This window comes from Mus caroli, unplaced genomic scaffold, assembly GCF_978045245.1.
Source record: "Mus caroli unplaced genomic scaffold, Mus_caroli_1 scaffold_1, whole genome shotgun sequence".
Classification (NCBI taxonomy): Eukaryota; Metazoa; Chordata; class Mammalia; order Rodentia; family Muridae; genus Mus; species Mus caroli.
This window is the reverse complement of record NW_028227256.1, coordinates 30,737,795-30,759,122: the sequence shown is the minus strand read 5'-3', so window position 1 is coordinate 30,759,122 and position 21,328 is coordinate 30,737,795. Positions and strand designations below refer to the sequence as shown.

The window sequence follows — 21,328 nt, the reverse complement described above, 5'->3', positions numbered from 1 at the left end:
AAGGCTTTGTACAAGTTGCCTTCATCGTGGTGTATCTTCACAGCAATAGAAACTAAGACAATCAGCAACTAATACACATTGTTCAATAATTACTCTCAATATTAACGGCCTCAATTCCTCAAAGATATACCAACAACTTGGGTTAGAAAACAGGATTTATCTTTTTGGTGCCTCCAAGAAAGATATCTCACCATCAATAATAGATACTACCTTAGAGTAAATGGATGGGGAAAAAAAAATGTCTTTCTCGGAAATGGAATTAAAACACTGAGAAAATTCAGAGAATGGTGAGAACTTACTTTAAAAACCTGTATTCTACAAAGTTGAAAAATATAAAAGAAATGAATGAATTCATGGCTCTACATGACCTTCCAAAGAAAAGTCAAGTCAAAGTAAATAATATAAATAGATCCATAATACCCAATGAGATAGAGACCGTAATTTAAAATCTTCTAGGTACAAAAGATACCAGACCAGATGGATAAAGAAATGAATTCAAGTAGAGCTCCAAAGAAGCACTAAACCTAACATTCCTCAAGTTATTCCATGATACAGGAGAGGAGAAAACAATTCCAAATTCTTTTTGAAGCCAGTATTACCATGATACTAAGATCAGACAAAGATCCAACCAATAAATTAAAATAAAATAAAATAAAATAAAATAAAATAAAATAAAGGGTCAGTTTCTCTAATGAACATAAATGTAAAACTTCAATAAAATACTTGCAAATTGAAATCAAGTGCATACCATTGCATACACTAGCAAGATTTTGCTGAAAGGACCCAAATATAGCTGTCTCTTGTGAGACGATGCCGGGGCCTAGCAAACACAGGAGTGGATGTTCACAGTCAGCTATTGGATGTATCACAGGGCTCCCAATGGAGAAGCTAGAGAAAGTACCCAAGGAGCTAAAGGGATCTGCAACCCTATTGTTGGAACAACATGATGTACTAACCAGAACCCCGGAGCTCTTGTCTCTAGCTGCATATGTATCGAAAGATGGCCTAGTCGGCCATCACTGGAAAGAGAGGCCCATTGGACTTGCAAACTTTATATGCCCCAATATAGGGGAATGCCAGGGCCAAAAGAATGGGAATGGGTGGGTAGGGAAGTGGGGGGCGCTATGGGGGACTTTTGGGATAGCATTGGAAATGTAATTGAGGAAAATATGTAATAAAAATATTAAAAATTAAAAAAAAAAGAAATCAAGTGCATATCAAAAAGATTAAGCCCTTCGATCAAGTCATCTTTATCCTGCAGATGCAGCGATTATCCAACATGCATAAATCAAGAAATGTGGTCTACCAGGTAAAGAGAATAAAGAGCAGTGGGAAGATGGCTCTGTGATTAAGAGTCCTGGTTACTCTTTCAGAGGACCCATATTCAGTTCGTGTCACGTACATGGCACTTCACAGCCAGCTGTATCTTCAGTACCAGGGGATCTGACACCCTTTCCTGGCCTCCTCAGGTACCAGGCATGCAAGTGGTACACAGACATACATTCAGACCAAACACCCATACATATACAATTTTAAAAAACTAATTTCAAAGAGAATCAAGGACAGGAAGCACACGATCATTTCATTAGATGCAGAAGAGTCCCTTGACAAATACAACTATTCATGATAAAATTAATGGAGAATGTAGAGATATTAGGGCACATATCACATTAATAAAGGCAATATGTGACAATGCCCATCCCCAATATCATGCTAATTGGAGAACTTAAAGAATTTCTACTAAACTTATGAACAAAGCACAGATGTCTACTCTCCCCACTCCTGTCCTTACCTATAGAAACAGGACAAGTGAGGAGATAAGGGAGAGACATTTAACAAAGTAAGAAACAAATGCATCCTTATTTGATGCTGGTGATTCTATACATAAAAGACCCTAAAGTCTCTATCTGAAAACTCCTACAGATGATAAATACAGTCATCAAGTAGCAGGATTCAAAATGAATACACAAAATCAGTAGCCTTCCTATGGGCTAACAACAAACACTCTGAGAAAGAAATCAGGGAAGCAATCCATTCATAATTGGCTCACAAAAATCTTGGAACAAATCTAATCAAGGAAGTTAAAGTCTTATAATATACTATACACCGAAGAATGAAATTGACGAAGATATCAGAGGTGGAAAGACCTCCTGTGCTCATAGAATCATAGGATTAATATCGTGAAAGTGGTCATCCTATGAAAAACAATCTACATATTCAGTGCAATCCCCATCAAAAATTTTAAAATATTTTTAAACTTCATATGGAAACAGACATACATAAAAACCCAGTATAATCAAAACAATTCTGAACAATAAGAGAACTGGTAGAGGTATTTCCATCCATGATTTTGAGTTACACTACAGAGATATAGGACTAAATACATCATGGTGTTGGCAGAAAAAAAGCCACATTGATCAACAGAATGTAACTGAGGACCCAAACATAAGTCCACCCATCTTTAGTCACCTGATTTTTTTTTTTTTTTTTTTTTTTTTGGTTTTTCGAGACAGGGTTTCTCTGTGTAGCCCTGGCTGTCCTGGAACTCACTTTGTAGACCAGGCTGGCCTCGAACCCGGAAATCCGCCTGCCTCTGCCTCCCGAGTGCTGGGATTAAAGGCGTGCGCCACCACGCCCGGCTCTGATTTTTTTATGTAAAGGCCAAACTATGCCCTAGGGAAAAGAAGCCACCATCCTCAGTAAATGGTGCTGGTTCAACTAGAAAGCTACATGCAGAATAATTAAATTAGGTCCTTCTTGGTCAGCCTGCATAAAATTCAATTGTACATGTATTGAGGGCCTCAATGTAATACCCTGCACCTGATGCGGTAGCAGGGAGGAAGGAATATGTTTGAACTTTATAGGCACAGAAATGGACTTCGTGAACAGGACCTCTGTAGGGCAAGTGATAAAACCAATAGTTGAGAAACATGACCAAAGAAAAAGAGAGAATTTCTGTACAACAAAGGGCAGCACCATTGCAGTGAGGGGACAGCCTGCAGTACAGGAAAAAAACGTATACACCCGGCAAAATCTGTATGTAGAATATACAATGGACTTGAAAACCTAACCAAGAAAATGTATGAGCTGATTAAAAATTGGGGCAAGGCACCAAGTGAAAAGTTCTCAAAAGATGAAATACAAAATGTTCAAGAAATAGTTTTTAAAATGTTCAACATCCTTGACCCAGGAAATGCGAGTCAAAACTAATTTAAGATGCTGTTTGTTGTATACCAGAAAGAATGGCTAAGATAACAAGAACAACAAACAAACACATCAACAAATGATGAGCCCTAAGTATATATGTACAAGACTATCACCACGTGGACCCAGTGGGCTGTTTTGTTGTTGTTGTTGTTGGTAGTGGTGTGAATGTGTATGTTTGTGTAAAACAATAATTAAAAAAAAGGTCAGGAATTTGAGAGGAGTATGAGGGAGGACCCAGGGGACCTTGGGGAGGTAGAGACAGATGGAAATGAGGTGAATACAGTACTCATACACCCTATTCTCCAAATGAAAGAACAAAAACACCTGACAACAGATGCTTGAATGGAAGTGAAGAAAATGAAACACTTATCCATTGCTGGTAGTAGTGTAAACTGGTACAGCCTCTATGAAAATCAGTGTACAAGTTCCCCCAAGGCTAGAATTAGATCTACCACATGATCCAACTATCCCACTGTTGGGCATATGTCCAATAGGATTCTGTATCCTATTACAGAGATACTTGTTCACCCATGCTCCATTCACAATAACCAGGAAATGGAAACTACCCAGATGTGTATCAATTGGTAATAATGATTGATAATGGATTTAAAATGTTATATATTTACACAATAAATCTTATTCGGATGTTAAGAAAAGTTAGTTATTAATAATTAAAAAAATAGCAGGTAAATCAGTCATCATCATGACTGATGTAACCCAAGTCTGAAAAGACAAAGGTCAAATGTTTTTTCTTGTGTGGATGCTAGTTTTGAGTTGTAGATATATTTGTTTCATTTGAAAATTCTTCCTTTAATCCCAGCATTTGGGAGACAGAGGCAGGCAGATTTCTGAGTTCGAGGCCAGCCTGGTCTACAGAGTGAGTTCCAGGACAGCCAGGGCTATACAGAGAAACACTGTCTTGGAAAACCAAAAAAAAATTTAAAAATAAAATAAAATAAAATTTTTAGAGGTCAGGAGACTAATAAAAGATGAGGAATCTTTCAAAAGAAAGAAAAAGAATGTAGCAATATGAAAGATGAAAAGGGAATAATGGCGCAGGTGAGAGGGCAAGATGTGGGGGGAAATAGAGCAGGATAACTAACTCGAAAGGTCTTTTGAAAAGGTCACAAAGAAATCTATTATAGAAGCTCTCTAAAGGATGCACATACACATATGTAACAAGAGTTTAAATGGAATCATTCTATAACGACGGAGCAATGCTCCTACTAGACACCACAGATCAACACATACAAGCTCAGTGCCAGCAATAGGTTATTTCTTTTGGAGTTGTCCACTGAGGTCTTATACAGCCCCAAACATTATAGAATATAGAATACCTCCCTCCTAATATAGAGACTAAAGGATTGGGTTTGGTTACCCTCCTGAAGCCCTATGGCAAAAGACAACACACGTTTGAGTCACAGAACATGGAACCTTCACCCCTACTTACTGACTAGCTTTCATAATGTTGGAAGGTGCTATGCATGCCAACCAGAGGAGAAAAATAATGTTCGTTCTTCTACAGTTGGGAGCCTAGTGAGTTCCAGTGACAATCTGCCTGGCATGATAAGCCTACTGTTGCAAAAGTGGATGAATCATGTCGAATAAGCAAACACTTTCTGATTGGATTTAAGGAGACTGAATAACAAGTATGAACCAACTCCTGACACTATTTTATTTTATTTATTTATTATTATTATTATTATTATTATTATTGGTTTTTCAAAACAGGGTGGTTTCTCTGTATATCTCTGGCTGTCCTGGAACTCATTTTGTAGACCAGGCTGGCCTCGAACTCAGAAATCTGCCGGCCTCTGCCTCCCGAGTGCTGGGATTAAAGGCGAGCACCACCATGCTCGGCTAGACACCTGACACTATTATCAGGGGCAATATCAGGGGCTAGATAGGTCTTAGACTCTAAGGGAGGATCTACTTCTGTTCTGAGGAATGAACACAGAATGTAATCAACTCCTAATGTCTTATCACTAGATCTGTAGATCACTGCATCTCTCAACCTTCAACTGAGTTTTTTTTTTTTTCTTCAGTGAATGATTAACTGAGATCCAATAACCTGGTTAAATATGCAGTAAATAAAAGACATCAGAGTGCTTAGCCCTGAAATTGGACATCAGTATCACATCCCTTCCCCCCAGGATTCAGTGATAATGATGAAAGATGGGGCAGGAAGATTGTAAGAGCCAAAGGAGGTGTATTACCACAAGGCAATAATGTTTTCCAGATGTAACAGGCCAGTTACACATATGAGTTCAATGGCTGAGACAGCATGCACCAGCTCCATCTAAGCTCAAATTAGACAAAATCCCAGCATGGAGGTGGGAGGTGGGAGGTGGGAGGTGGGAGGTGGGAGGTGGGAGGTGGGCATGAGGTTCTACCCTTAGTCTAGGAACTATTGGTAATTGATAATTGCTGAGAGAGGGAGAGTCTGTTTTCTTTAAGAGTGTGAATCCTGGTAGGTTGACCATGCTCTTGAGTTTGGATCCACATCTAAGAGTATCTGGGCAACCAAAGTTAGACTTGGCGGACTTAACCTGGGCTTTAAGACTCTCATCCTAGCTGTCTGGAACCCAGTCTTCTCCTAGCAGCCTTCAGATGAAGATGTAGAACTCTCAGATCCTCCTGCACCATGTCTGCCTGTATGCTGCCATGCTCCTGCCTTGAGGATAATGGACTGAACTTCTGAACCTGTAAGCCAGGCCCAATTAAATGTTGTCCTTTACAAGAGTGGCCTTGGTCATGGTGTCTCTCATAGCAGTAAAATCCTAACTGAGACAGAAGGCTACAGAGTTGAAGTGGAACTTGGAGATGAATATGATCAAAATACATGATATGACATTTTCAAAGAATCAATAAAAATATTTTTTAAAAAATTAGTGTTCTCTTAATATATAGGACTGTTCTTGATAAAACTTAAAAAACCAAGTATGTATAATCAAGATAATTATGAATCAGGATTTATTTATAATCCTCCAGTAGCTGCCAATCTATGCAATTACTATGTTTACCTGTGCAGGATATAATTTTATTTTCCAATAACGTACTCCAATGGGTACATGAGGGCCCCACTGGAACAACCAATGGATCACTTTTACACTTTCTCTTCAACCCCAAGAGCCAACTCCTTAGTAGATCTATAACCCAGTAATAGTAGAGTCTTGTTTTAGACACTATTGCTTAACCTATACAGCTTGTACAGTAGCCATCTTTGAAACATATGCCAGAACTACTCTCACAAGCCACAGCCTCCACTGATCTTATGCAAAGCAGCCTCCCATCTGGATTCTCTCCTGCCTCAAGAAGGCATGGCCTTCTTTCTGTATCCCCTGGTGAGCATAATTTCCCCTCACTCGGCTTGCTGGTGTTCACCTGTTCTCATCGCCAGACTTGCAATCATTGTTTAGATGTGCCTGGTACAGTTGTCACTCCTAATCCCTGTAGGAAAACTTACCTTGTTCTACACTTTCCAACCCTACCTCCTTAAATGAATAAAGAGGTTTATTTCTGGCAGAATAAAAGAAATTCAACCTCAAACCATCAGGCAGTCTATATCTTGGCTCGCCTCTCTCAGATTGGATCCTGGGACATTGTGATGTATTATCTGACCCAACAAGAAATACAGTAAGGTGTGCACAGCAGTATTCTATTATCAAATGGAAGAGGTATGTATAGAGTTGAGTCCTAGTAGGCCTTGGGGGCACAAGCAAGTTACATGAAGAAGTGGATCTAGTGCCAATGCTTTCTATTCCCGTTATTGATGCCAAGTGTATAGCCTGATGGGGTGTGCCTATGATTGATTAATTGGGGAAGAGAAGACTAGGGCCTAGTTTACTGATGGTACTACATGGTATTCAGGCACCACCCAGAAGTGGACAGTTGCAGCATTACAACCCATTTCTGGGAGAACCCTGAAAAATACCAGTGAAGGTTACTCATAGTGGGCAGAACTTCGGGCAGCACATGTGGTCATACATTTTGTTTAGAAGGAGAAATGGCCAGATGTGTGACTGCTTACTGATTTACGGGATATAGCCGATGATACACTGGATGGTCAGGGACTTGGAAAGAGCATGATTGGAAAATTAGTGAAAAAGACATCTGGGGAAGAAGTATGTGGACAGATCTCTCCAAAAGGGCAGAGGATGTGGGGACATTTGTGTCCCATGCCAACAGTCATAGTAATCAAGTAGATAGAGTCCTGTTCTGAGGACAGTTAGCTTCTTTCTGCAGCCATCCCTCCATCCCTGTCATTATCTCATGGGCCCATGAACAAAGTGGCCATGGTGGCAGAGATGGGGTTTAAGCATGGGCTCTACAACGTGGACTTCCTGAGGTGGCAGATCTCCCAACATTAGAGAGCAACAGAGTTGCAGACATAGCATCATTCCCCAGGTAGCATTTCCTGTTGGCAGTGAAAGACCTCTGAAGGGAGAACCTCACTCAAGTCTCGGGATAATAGGGGACTCCCAAGAACTCACAAGAGACCAAGCTTGATGCAAATCACATGAGGCTTTATTCGGGGAAAGCCAGAGCTCTGGGGACAACTCATATCCCACGCAAGGGTAGAGGAGTCGACCCCGAGGGGAAAGGGGTCCCAGTTTTTATAGGCCCTCAGGGGGGAAAGGAGAAGGAGGGAGTAGGGGATTTCCAGATCTAAACAATGTCTATTCTAAAATGATTGATTTCTCAAGAAATGGGTATGGGAGGGGTACAAGGAAAGAGTCTGGTGCAGGTGCTGCAACTCCGGATTGGCCCCAGCTGTGGTTGCTGGGGAGATTTTCCGACTCTTCCTCAGCAACCAATATCACAAACACCTGGTAATGGGCTTCATCAGTGGGCACACATCAGTGGGCACACACAAGGAACAGTCGAAACACTGGCAGACACACGGGTTCTAGGAGTGGCCAGAGGATTGTGCACCTCTATTTCTCTAAATCAGTGAAGCTAGTTCTGCTAACAATGAAATCTATTTTGCCAATTTCAGGGCTTCTGTGACCTTTTACATTCTGTCAGGATCTTTCAGCAGCTGGACTATATTGGACCACTTCACTTCCTCCATGGAAAGGAGAACACTTTGACTTTGGTGGAATAGATCCTTATTCTGGTTATGGATTTGTCTTTCCTGCAAGTAATATTTCTGCCAACACTAGGGTCTTACAGGATTCCTCATCCACTGTCATGGTGTTCCACACAGTGTAACCATTTAAATTATCTCATCTTTATACCAATAAAGACACAGGAGGTATAAAAAAAAAACCCTTCTAGCTCACTCAGAGAGGTAACTTTATTTTCTGAACCATATACAAAACATCTATTTACAAGCCCGATTCTACGATTCTACAATGAAACTGCTGGCTTTTCAGAAATCTCCATCTGTGTCATTCTTCCAAGCCAGTCTACCTTTTTCTTTAGCTCCTCCAAACCCAAGAGGGCTCCTTAGCTCTCTTTTCTAGAATACTGTTTTACCTGTGTCCTGCCAGCTGCTTCTCTGTTGCTCCTGCAAGCCCAATCTCTGACCCCAGACAAGGGGGAAGAGAAGGGAGGGGGAGAGGGAGAGAGAGAGGAGGAGGGGAAGAGAGAGAGAGAGCGCTCTATCACAGGTCCAATTTTCAATTTTGCTTATATAAAAAGTCTCTAGCTCCTCCCCTAAACCCTACACAGGCTCCAAACCCTGTCAGTAAGGACGGAACCATTTGACATTCACAGAAGGGTAGCTAACTGCAACTGACAAAGGAAATATCTATTTAACCTTTTTTGTTTGTTTTGTTTTTTGGTACAGGGTTTCCTTTTGTTTTGTTTTTTGAGACAGGGTTTCTTTTTTTTTTTTTTTGATATTTCGAGACAGGGTTTCTCTGTGTATTCCTGGCTGACTTGGAACTCACTCTGTAGACCAGGCTGGCCTTGAACTCAGAAATCTGCCTACCTCTGCCTCCCAAGTGCTGGGATTAAAGGCGTGCGCCACCACCAGCCCTGCTCCGTTTTATTTTATAAGGGTTCAAATGTATCTTGAAAAATTACATTATACCACTGGGATTTAGCTGCTTTTACTTTCCCGTTGAACTCTGGACTCCAGCTTTACTCCTTGCTCTTCTCTCTGGTCCTTGAGTGAGACTGAATACTTACTAGCACCGGGAGATAGAAAACATGAGAGAGATTGAGTAGCTCAAGTGCTTCAGGTCTTGGACTTCACTTAAACCTATCCATCCATCCATCGATCCATCGATCCTTCTGGCCCGAAACAAAGACCACTGAGCATTGCTTTCATAGCAGTATGATTACTAATGGTCTGAAAGGGTTAACTGACATTACTAGGACTGTTTTGCCCACACCTTTGTGTTCCACTCTCCAAGTAATTAACCTACCAACTCAACCTAGGCTGAAAAGAACAAGGGAGAAGCAGGAAAGGCTAGGGGCAGCCCTCTGGAACCTTATCAGTAATGCTTCTTTTAGTTTACAGGAACCTGTGGACAACAAGGAAGCCCCTTTGTGAGACTTCTGCGAGAATTAATGACCTCTCGGGAACGCCATATATAAGCTCTTGCCCTTGCTTTGCCAGGATGTAATTGGGAGGAAAAAGTCTTCCATGTTTTCATCTGCCTTGCTTGTTGCCAGAGGGGCTCTTTTCCTGTCAGTGTCTCTAAGTGAAAGGCGGCAGCGGAACGAGATTTGGCGTGGACTCAAAACTACATCAAGACCCTCGCCACCTTCTCCTGCCATCTTCCGGAGATGCAGGTGAGCGCCGAGCTCCGGATCCTAGCTACCTTTCCCCGCCACGCGGTCGTCAGCCTCGAGACCGGCGGAAACTACAACTCCCAGAATCCCTCGCGGGGCGGGAGGAAGGCGGGGAGCGTACAAAGCGGCGCTGGAAGCTAGCGGCAGTGAGGCCGCGCTTGGGGTCCGGCAGCTTGGCGTCCCCGCGGCCTGAGGCGTCAGCTGCGTGGGCGCTCACGCAGGGCGGGTCGCGCGGCGCCGGGCGAGAGGGAAGTCGTGGCGGCGGCGTCGGGAACAGCAGCGGCGGCGGGAGCGTGGTGCTGACAGGTCGTGGGAGAAATGGGAGACCCAGGGCCGGAGGTGAGTGGTGGCGGCCCGGGCCTTGGCTCCGCCGAGCCCAACCCCGAAAGGTTTGGTTTGTCTTCTCAGCTTCGGGCTCATCCGGGCGGCGGCCCCGGGCGAGTGCGGGGCCTCCGGCCTGGTGCAGGTCTGCGTGGAGTCCTCAACAATGGCGGTCCGGCCGCCCCCAGCCCCTGGCCGCCCTAGCCGAAGCAGCCGCAGCCCGGAGGGTGAGAGGGGATTGGAGGCAGGCTGGCCTTGTATTTGAAGCCTGCATCCCCGACCCCGGGGGTTTAGAGCCTGCATCCCTGCCCCTGTAGGAGGCGGGGAGGGGAATTGTGGCAGCTTGCCTGGGAGGCTAGGTCTCTGCAGCTCCAAGACGGCTTAGCACGCCTGGCCTCCTCCATGCAGTTCCCTGGGCTGGATTTCCGCTTGGTCCTGCTGCTTCCCCTCCGGGGCTTTTGTCTTTAATCGATCCTTTTGGGGAGAATTTCTTCCTGCGATCTTGTGGCCGAATAGATAAGCATGTTTTGGCTTTTGTTTATAGATAATAGAATCTGTCCCACCAGCTGGGCCCGAGGCATCAGAGTCTACCACGGATGAAAACGAAGATGACATTCAGTTTGTTAGTGTAAGTAGAGACTGACAATCGCGGTTTGCTGGAGTGAAAGTGTGGTAAGCCATTGTATGATTAAGCCCCACCAGACAGTCATCACTCAACAGACTCAACAGATAGTCATGAATGGCGAATAGCTGTCGCACACTGATGCAGGGGACTTTCACCCTAAGGGATACCTCAGTGCTTGGGACTACTTGAACAATTGCAGTAGGCATTCGAATTGTTTTGTGCTTCCTGGTACTGCCCAGGGCTTAACTTCTGTCCAAGAAAGAAGACACACAGGACTAGTTAATGCCAGGAGGTTGGAAGTAAGGCCTGCAAAGAACATTGCATCTTAGCATGATGTATCTTCTAATCGCTGAGGACTTCCCTAACGTCTGAAGTCATCTTGTTACATCACAGAAAATTGTTGGTCACAATGGGGAGGCCTGTGTCACCTGAAACACTGCTGTTTTTCTACATTTGTTCCTTTGGGGGGCAGGTGTTCTCCAGCATTGAGTGGAAGCTGTAAGATCTGGGCCCCCTCCCGATCTGTTGAATCAGAAATCCAGGCTGGAGCCTAGGTATTGTTATTTTGAAATACAATGAGGGACACTGGGATCTCCCAGCCAGTCCTAAAGTGACGGTGAGAGGGAAGGGAACAGCTCTGGGTGATTGTCACCTACAGTGGCTAAGTTTGTACATCAGTTCTTCTTAAGTAGTGTGTAGCTAGAGAACATCCCTGCTTTATACAGCTCTCCTTGGGATGCTATAGTTAGCTGAGCTTGGCATTGAAGCTCTCTAGTTCTTATTGGTCAGCCCAGATGTATTTGTTGACCTTGTGACCAGCTGTAGACTAGTGCTTATTAAAGACCATCCTCCCCACCATTGAGCCCTGATGGTGGTCTGTTGGGTATGGTGTGTTAGTGGGATTGGGAGGGGCGGCCTTCATGAAATCATTTTCTTGGCAGTTTTCCTACTGGAGTCCGTCTTTTTCATTTTGAACTTCGAGGATCTGGAGTTAGGTTTGGGGATACATTGAGTCTTGTCCCTTTCTTCCTAATAGACTAGAGTATTTTGAAAGAATGTTGCTAATTAGTAGTACCCCTTCAACAAGTGTATGTATGATAACGGTTTTTATGACTCCGTAAGACAATTATTTTGGATTGTTCGTGGATCACATATATTTGTAAACAGAATATTTACCTTGATGTTTCATGCAAAAGGCTCTTCATTATACAATAAGGCCGTTTGAGAAACTGATAGAATATGGAAAGTAAGATTCAAAAAGTAAATTTTTTGATTGTATATCTTGTGAAATAAGATACCATGATAATTTGTAACAAGTTAATTCAGGTGTCTGTTGATCTGAGTTTTAAAAGTAATATTTAAATTTTATTTTAAGCATAAAGGTAGGTCTATCTTTGCATTAAGAATCAAGAATGTATAATATATAAAGCTGCCTACGTGTAAGGGCTATCTATCACTTAAAGATAGTTAGTGATAGCTTATTTTTACTGTAAGATACATTTAGAGTCTTAGCACCGAGGAGGTCATGGTGGAAGGATCCTGGTTGGAAGGCAGTCTGAGCTTTACTTGGGAAGTTCTAGGCCTGTGGTGTTCTGTTAGTGAAACCCTATCCAATAAACACCACTGCTGTGCCACCACAGCAAACAGCCCAAGACAGAAGCTAGACGCTCTGTAATATACTGTCCCTCGGGTAGTTCCTTATTAGCTTGTAAAGATTATATGCATAACAGAGTTGTGTGAGAGTAAACTACCATTGGACAAGAGACTTTCTGTGTCTCACAAATGTAGACTGAAGCCAGGTAGCATGCTGAAAGGAGTAATATAGATATGAATCCTTTTAACTTTTATTGAAATGTGCAGGGAAGTACATAGTTCATAAGGGCCCTAGATTTTTGCAAAGGTAATAAATTTAAGATGTATTTATGTGTATGACTGTCTTACCTGTACATGTGTGTACATAAGGTACATATGTGTACATCACACGCATGCCTGGTCCCCATGGAGATCAGAAGAGGGCCTCTGATCCCCTAAGAACGGGAGTTACGAATGGTTGTGAGCCACAGTGTGGTTGTTAGGACTCATATGAACCACCGGGTGGGTTCTGGAAACATGGTCTAGGCTCTGTGTAAAAGCAGCAAAGGCTCTTAGATGCTGAGCTATCTCTCCAGTCCTCTCAAGGGGATACATTTTTATAAATGGTGTTTAGACTGGTTAGCTTTTTTTTTTTTTTTTTTGTCAACATAAACTAGAGTCACCTAGGAAGAAGGAATCTCAGTTGGGGAATTGTCTAGATTGGATTGGCCCATGGGCATGTCTGTGGGGCAGTCTCTTGATTGCTGATTGATGAAGAAGGCCCAGTCCAGTCTGTCTGAGTGATGTGTGTTTCCAGGCAGGATGAAAAGCTAGCTGTGTGAGCCAGAGAGCGAGCACGGGGGCTAGGTAGACAGCATTCCTTCTCCCTTCTGCTTTGATTCCCACAGCTGGGCTGGGACCAAGAAGTATAAGATGAACTAAATCCTTTCCTCCCCAAATTGATTTTGGTGATGATGTTTCATATCACAGCAACAGGACAGCAAATTAGGACAGTGGCTAAATCAAGAAAGACATGAATAACAGCCAAGTGGTGGTGGCGCACACCTTTAGTCCCACCACTTGGGAGGCAGAGGCAGGCAGATCTCTTGAGTTTGATGTTAGCCTGCTCTTCCCTACAGAGTGAGTTCCAGGACAGCCAAGACAACACAGAGAAACCCTGTAGCAAGTTAATAAATGCAACAGGTGTGATGGCAAGTGTCTGTAGCCCCACATTCACTCCATGTTCACCCCACGTTCACTCGGTGCGAGTGGAGGGACCTGTGTAGCAGCAGACAGAAAGAGTGCCTGCCTGCCAGGTGAGGGCTGCGGGAGGGAGCGTCCTCTGACCCATGCCTTGTGCCTGCCTTCAGCAGCAGTGTCTGTTCACATGCCCAACACGCCAAGGACCAGATAGTTTACTAGTGTACTAGGAGCTGGTTGTCTGTATTGAGGGTTTTTTTTTTTTTTTTAAGATTTATTTATTATTATACCTAAGTACACTGTAGCTGTCTTCAGACACAAGAGATGGTTGTGAGCCACCATGTGGTTGCTGGGATTTGAACTCAGGACCTTACCCACTGAGCCATCTTGCCAGCCCCCTTGTATTGAATTTTGAGATTTAGGGCTTGACTTTAGGGCCCTCTGCTTATTTGTCCATAGTCCAGTTCTGTATCCCCAGATAATGAGTGTTTAAAATGGCATTTTTGAACAGAAAAAGTTGTGAGATGAAAGAACAGCAATATGTATGATTTTTGGAGAAGGAGGCGTTTTAAAATTTCCTTTAGTTTTAAAGGTGGGAGAAAGATGGGCTGTATGACACAGATCTCAAATGTGGTATATTTGAACCAAAGAGTAGGCAGTTGGAAACTACTGAAAGTTTTGAACGCGGCAGGGCTGTGCAAGACATTGCCCTGACTTTTTTTCTTTGAAGTAAAACACTTGAGTGGTATTTTAATGTATTTACATCTTTTTCTAAATAAAAATGTTGGTGGTTTCATTTTTAGAATTGGCATTTTAATTGCAGGAATGCAAATGGTTTATCACATTAAAAGCATATATTCTAAAACTTAGAATATTCCCCCGTGTTTCTAAATGTGTTCTGCAGCAGTCTCTGCTGCTAAATTGTAATGGCACTTTGAGTTTAGTCCTTTGTCATTGGTACAAGAGGAGCTATGACTGATTTACTGATTGACAGTATAAATGAAGGACCATGCGCATTTGTACTTAATGCACATATGGGAGACATTGTAAATATAGTAGTAAAATATTGTAGGTAGGAGATAATCTCTTTCTTCATGCTTGTATTATGGACGTTACTTCTTAGGGAGTTAGTAACCTACTTGATTGGGCAACATTATGATATATTCATAAATCAGGCAATGGGTTTTTTGTTATGATTTTTGTTTTTTACTGAATGAAGGACCGCATTAACTTGAAAAGTTAGGTAATAAGCAAGAATTTTTAAAAATTTGATTAGTACTTTGAAGTACCTCTGAGTTATAGTGACTGCACAACCAATTATGTGTGTGTCATTAAGTTTTATTATCTGTAAACTAGTATGATTTCAGTAATTGAGAATCTCTGTAAAGCAGTTAAGGAAATTGGGTGATAAAATTGGAAAACTTAGCAGAGAGCCTGGGATGGGGCTCAGTAAATGTTATTGATTAGGAGTAGAACAAGTGGAGTACTAAATGTTGTGATTCCTCAAATTCAGTATGACAGCAGGGTTTTAAGTAAAGATAACCTGGAAGTTGGTCCTGGTGAGGGCCTGAAATCCAAACATTTGGGGCAATTGATGGTAGTTCTTGCTATAAACAATACACCGAGAATTCCTGGTCAGCCTCAGTATGGTAGGGAGTGAGATCCTATCTGAAGACAAAAACCAAGCCAGGATGTTGTGGTACATACCTGTAAATCAGCCTTTAGGAGTCTGAGGCAGGAGGATTACTGCATTGGTGTATCTGCAGTGAAAACTTGTTGAGAGTGTACGCTGTGTGTTCTTTTGGCATGCTCATAAGTACTTTTCTTCTCATTTTCTTTCTTTTTATTTTTTGGTTTTTTGGGGCAGGGTTTCTCACTGTCTGGAACTCATTCTGTAGACCAGGCTGGGCTCAAACTCAGAAATCCGCCTCCCTCTGCCTCCCAAGTGCTGGGATTAAAGGCGTGCACCACCACTGCCTGGCTCTTCTCATTTTCTAAAGTCCTCTGTATGAATTATGTTCTCATTGCTGAGGCCAAATACTTGGCAAGAAGCAGCTTCTAGAATGAAGGTTTTATTTTAGCTCACAGTTATGGAGAAGTGTGTCCACAGGCAGGAAGCAGAGAGTGGTAAATGCTGCTCCCTTTACCAGCCCGTGGAGTACTGCTGCTCAGAGGAGGGGTGGGGCTTCCAGTCCTGTCAAGTAAAAATCAAAAGTCATAGCACATTTTTCTTGTATCATTTTGATACTTGTAAATCAGTAAAAAAAAATTCACCTTTATTTTGTTTTCTCCTGTCCTGGTTATTGTTCACTTTTGTCTTAATTACTATAAATTCTATGAGATTATTTTTGTAATTCAACAGCAATTGCATGTCAGTGAAATGATTGAGTAGCAAAGTTCTGGTAGTCTTGCTTTATCTGTTTATATTCATGGCCATCCTATATATATTTAATTATATTTTAAAAATTTGTTCAATTCTTTATATTTGAGCTAGCATTTTGCCAGGGCTGGTCTTGGTGCCCCTTGCCTCTGCCTGCTGGATGTTGGGATTATAGATGTGTAGCACCACACTTTTTCCCTAGTACTGGGTCTTGGCCTTGTGCACGTAGAGCACTCTACTACCAGGCGACACCACCAGTCCTTTGCAGGCTGCTCTTTAGTCCTGGCATTGAACTTGTCTTAAAGGCCTGTGTAGCTCACGCACAGTTTTTTGCTTTTTGCTTTTTTTTTTTCCTCTTGAGATGGTTCTGTAGTATCCAGCTAGTCTGCAGTTATCTAAATATTGTAAGTTGGCCAGCCTAGAACTAACTATCCTGTCTCTCCAGGGCTGGGCTTATAAGTGTATGCCAAGACTAATTTCCGTTTTCATTACTCACTCTATGGAAATTCTGGCCCTGCCTCTGGGGACTTTCTTGATTTACTATTTCATGTATAGTGTTAAGTTTCTAAAGACCAGACTAGATGACACTGTAATGCCTGTGGTTTCTGGTGGCAGAGGACAACTGTGAATTTGAGACCAGAATGGGCTGCATAAAGAAGTTCTAGGCCAGGCCAGGCCAGGCTACATAGACCATATGTTAGAAACAAAGAAACCAGCCGGGTGGTGGTGGCCCACGCCTTTAATCCCAGCACTTGGGAGGCAGAGGCAGGCGGATTTCTGAGTTCGAGGCCAGCCTGGTCTACAAAGTGAGTTCCAGGACAGCCAGGGCTACATAGAGAAACCCTGTCTCGGAAAAAAACAAAACGAAACAAAGAAACCAACAAAGTAAAAAACAATAATATATTTTAACAAGTTTGTAAGTAACATTGTTTGAGGAATCCAAATTATTGTGATTATACCAATGGTAAAAGCAGTTACATTTTCATCTTTTCTGCTGCTTGACTGTGTGATGGAAAAGTGTCAGAACCAAGGGTAGGTTTTAGTTTTAAAGTAGATGCTACATGTGTCTCTGTTGACCATCTGATTTTTGCTATTTTTCTTTGTTTCTTTTCCTCTTGAACTTTCATCTTAACAGCTTGAGCAAAAAATCCCAATTCCTTAAGTACATTTCATGGTCTCAGAGTTTTGCTCACTGGTTTTATCTGAATGTCTGGCTCACTATCCAGAAGGATGGTAGTTTCTGGTTTGTTAAAACCTAAGAGAGAACCAGGCTATCTGGAAGAAGAGAATCATGAGCTAGACGATCTTCTGTCTCTAATAGCCATCCTTCTCCATTCTAGGAAACTTTAACATCAGAGGTGCTTTCTCTGTTGTGCCTGCCCCACTTTTGTTTCCAATATACTGGATTTTACCATTTTAAGACAAGGTCTCACTCCATACCCCAGCCTGACCTTGAACTTCTTTGCTTACCACCAGTGCTGACAACCAGGCATATTTTGGTCATACCTTAGATTTTAGAGGGAGTTTTTGTTGTTGTTTCATTTCTGTTTTCACTTTGCTCTTTTTGCCTTTTTTTTCTATATGGTTTATGTGCTCGCTGCTTTATTTAGCATTTCTCCTTCAAACAGCATTACAGATTATACTTAGTAAGTAACTTACCGTCTGTCTAGTCTTGGTGCGCAGTGCTTTTGCCCACACGTAGCAGTAGTTGGGGGGGGGCAACTCTCAAGATCTCACCCAAATGTTACAGGCTTGCATGTCCAGTTTGTTGGCCAGGTATCTTGTATAGCAGTGGTGCTCTATACAAGTGTATTTCTAGTTACTTGAGCTTCTTTGATTCCTTGATTTAGTGTTTTGTTTGGCTTTGGTTCTTTGGGATGAGATTGCTCATTTTTTTTCTGTTGGGCCTCGATTGTCTCAGGTGCACTTCCCTCTTACTACCACCCGTGTTAGTTGTACTGTACCATGAGTCTCTTACTACCACCCGTGTTAGTTGTACTGTACCATGAGTCTCTTACTACCACCCGTGTTAGTTGTACTGTACCATGAGTCTCTTACTACCACGCGTGTTAGTTGTACTGTACCATGAGTCTCTTACTACCACCCGTGTTAGTTGTACTGTACCATGAGTCTCTTACTACCACCCGTGTTAGTTGTACTGTACCATGAGTCTCTTACTACCACCCGTGTTAGTTGTACTGTACCATGAGTCTCTTACTACCACCCGTGTTAGTTGTACTGTACCATGAGTCTCTTACTACCACCCGTGTTAGTTGTGCTGTACCATGAGTCTCTTACTACCACCCGTGTTAGTTGTGCTGTACCATGAGTCTCTTACTACCACCCGTGTTAGTTGTGCTGTACCATGAGTCTCTTACTACCACCCGTGTTAGTTGTACTTTACCATGAGTCTCTTACTACCACCCGTGTTAGTTGTACTGTACCATGAGTCTCTTACTACCACCCGTGTTAGTTGTACTGTACCATGAGTCTCTTACTACCACCCGTGTTAGTTGTACTGTACCATGAGTCTCTTACTACCACCCGTGTTAGTTGTACTTTACCATGAGTCTCTTACTACCACCCGTGTTAGTTGTACTTTACCATGAGTCTCTTACTACCACCCGTGTTAGTTGTACTGTACCATGAGTCTCTTACTACCACCCGTGTTAGTTGTACTGTACCATGAGTCTCTTACTACCACCCGTGTTAGTTGTACTGTACCATGAGTCTCTTACTACCACCCGTGTTAGTTGTACTGTACCATGAGTCTCTTACTACCACCCGTGTTAGTTGTACTGTACCATGAGTCTCTTACTACCACCCGTGTTAGTTGTACTGTACCATGAGTCTCTTACCACCCGTGTTAGTTGTACTGTACCATGAGTCTCTTACCACCCGTGTTAGTTGTACTGTACCATAAGTCTCTTACTACCACCCGTGTTAGTTGTACTGTACCATGAGTCTCTTACTACCACCCGTGTTAGTTGTACTGTACCATGAGTCTCTTACTACCACCCGTGTTAGTTGTACTGTACCATGAGTCTGTACCCATTATACATCTCGCTTTCCCAGGTTTCATAACCTTCTGTGGTATTCCTATATTAATAGTTATTCTTGTCATAATGTTATTAATTCTCCTTTGTTTGTAGAATGAGAGCTGAGCTTTTAAGCCTGATGTAAGACTAGGAAGAAGATTGGAGAATAATCTGAGTTTGATGTTTTACTCTTAAGTTTTGGGAGATGAAGCTAGTTATTGGTCAAAGATCTCCAAGTTTTGATCTATATACTCTGCTATTCACAAATTTGTATATCTTAACAAACTGTTGTTACATCTTTGTTGAAATGCACTGGGTCATAGTATTTGTGTCCCTAGGGGTTGGGATGTAACTTTTTTTTTTTTCTTTTTAAAGATTTTTGTTGATTGCAGGCCAGGGTGGTCTGGTACTTGCTGTGCAATAGCCCAGCTGGTCTTGAACTTGTAGTCCTCCTGCCTCAGCTACTAAACTACTTAGCACTACATGCACCATGCCTGACTTAGTCAGCTTTTTAAACATTATTTGTATTCTGAATAGTTTACTTTTGTTTGTGTTCTTTTGTTTTTTGTTTTTTCCCCTTGCTGCTTGTATGTCTTCCTTCTTGGAGCCAATCCCAACAAAGAACATTGTTTACAATGATGGTTTGGTTTAATGATGTTCATGATTTGAATTTCCTCAATTTCTTTCATAGGAAGGACCGTTAAGACCCGTTCTGGAATATATTGATCTAGTCAGCAGTGATGATGAAGAGCCTAGTACCTCTCACAGTGATGTAAGTACATTTCATTTGATTTCATCTTTTTCTGTGGTGTCAGTTAAGAGGCCTATAGTGTTCTGAGATGGAGGAAAGCTGTAATGGTGTGCTTAAGAGCACAGCTGCTCTAAAGAATGCTCACTGCTCTTTAGGATGGGCCAGCAGAAATAGCTCCACGAGTCTTATACCTCTAGCAGCTTTTACTTATATTTTACTTAAATATAAGCAATGGAAAGTAATAACTGATTAAAGGGAATATGATAAAAAGTACAAGCTTCCCTCTTTCCTATAACTCATTTGGTACCTGTAGAACTGATTTTTTTTTTTTTTTTAACCTTTTGAACTTGTGGCCACAGAAAATGTATCTTGAGAGAAAGAGTGTGTGAAGATCCTTTAGGAAGAGGAGTGTGGAGCCTTCAGCTGAGCAGTGACTTTTGGCCTTTTCCCTTTCCATTCTTAGAACCCATGCATCTGACTTACTCCTTACTGTGGGAGTTGAATTCCTTGAACCCTTTGTGGCAGGGTTGGTTTCCATTTGTTCCTGACTTGACACACGTTTCTACTGGTGGACTTTTCTTGATAGATCAGAGAGCTCCTGGCTCTTGCTCATGGTGCCCAGGAACCTTCTTGTTGTTCCATGCTATGGGACTTGAGACTTGGATGTGTAATCAGCGTGCCTCAGTGTGAGACTTACCCCTCACTGTCTTAGCTCAAGGCTGTGCTGCTTCATTTTGTTTTTGCAGTTCAAAAGAAAATAAGTCCTACCTCACAGGGTTGTTGTGAGGATGAAATAAAGTAACAAATACGGAAGTTCATTAACAACAAAATGTGAAGCAGATAGGTACGACTAGAAGTTTATTCATGGACAGTTAATAACAATATTTAAAGAAGTGTAAAATGGCCCTAACTGAAGGAGTTGTAAAAGTTTTTTTTTTCCATTTCATTTCAGTAGGACTTTATTCATGTTCTCTGCTCTCATTTTCCTCCATTTGCTGCTCTTTCTATATTGAGTAGGTCTTTTCTTTTGTTAGTTGTTATTACAGTAGCCTCACCTTAGCATCTTACTGTAGTCTAGGATCAGGCAGCAGACTAGGATAGGACGACTTTGAACTGAAGTTTGTTTGTGTGGTGTGTGTGTGTGTGTGCAGGTATGTGCAGGTGTACATGTGAGCAAGCATGTGAGGGCTACAAGCTGACATCAGCGGTCTTCAGTTGTTCTTTACCTTACTTTATTTTTGAAGAGCTCTCATTGAACCTGGAGCTCACTGATTGACTAGGCCCAGTGCATTTTGGGGTTTGCCTTTGTCCATCTCCCCAGTGCTAGATACAGATTTGCAGTTGTGTGCTTAGCTTTTATTTGGGTACTGGGGATCTAAACTGAGGTCTTCATATTTGCGCGACAAACACTTTACATATGGATCATCTCCCCAGTCCCTAAATGATCTTATTTTTAGTCATAATTTTTTAATAGACAGAGTCCAAAA

The 21,328-nt window shown here is 42.1% G+C and overlaps 1 protein-coding gene across 5 annotated transcripts in view; it reads left to right on the top strand.

Moving 5' to 3' along the window:
- The first annotated feature begins 9,785 nt into the window (after positions 1–9,785).
- The window catches only part of Znf451 (zinc finger protein 451), a 53,938-nt gene continuing 42,395 nt past the window's right edge, over positions 9,786–21,328 (top strand). For 2 of the 5 annotated variants that reach the window (XM_021156863.3, XM_021156724.2), the window contains exons 1-3: positions 10,089–10,293; positions 10,820–10,903; positions 19,782–19,862. In XM_021156863.3, coding sequence (XP_021012522.1) covers positions 10,273–10,293; positions 10,820–10,903; positions 19,782–19,862 — 186 coding nt within the window. In that variant the 5' untranslated portion in view covers positions 10,089–10,272. Of the gene's footprint in view, positions 9,955–10,084; positions 10,294–10,375; positions 10,503–10,819; positions 10,904–19,781; positions 19,863–21,328 lie in introns of those variants that run through there. The other 3 variants (XM_021156802.2, XM_021156988.2, XM_085836123.1) reach the window with 3 other exon arrangements.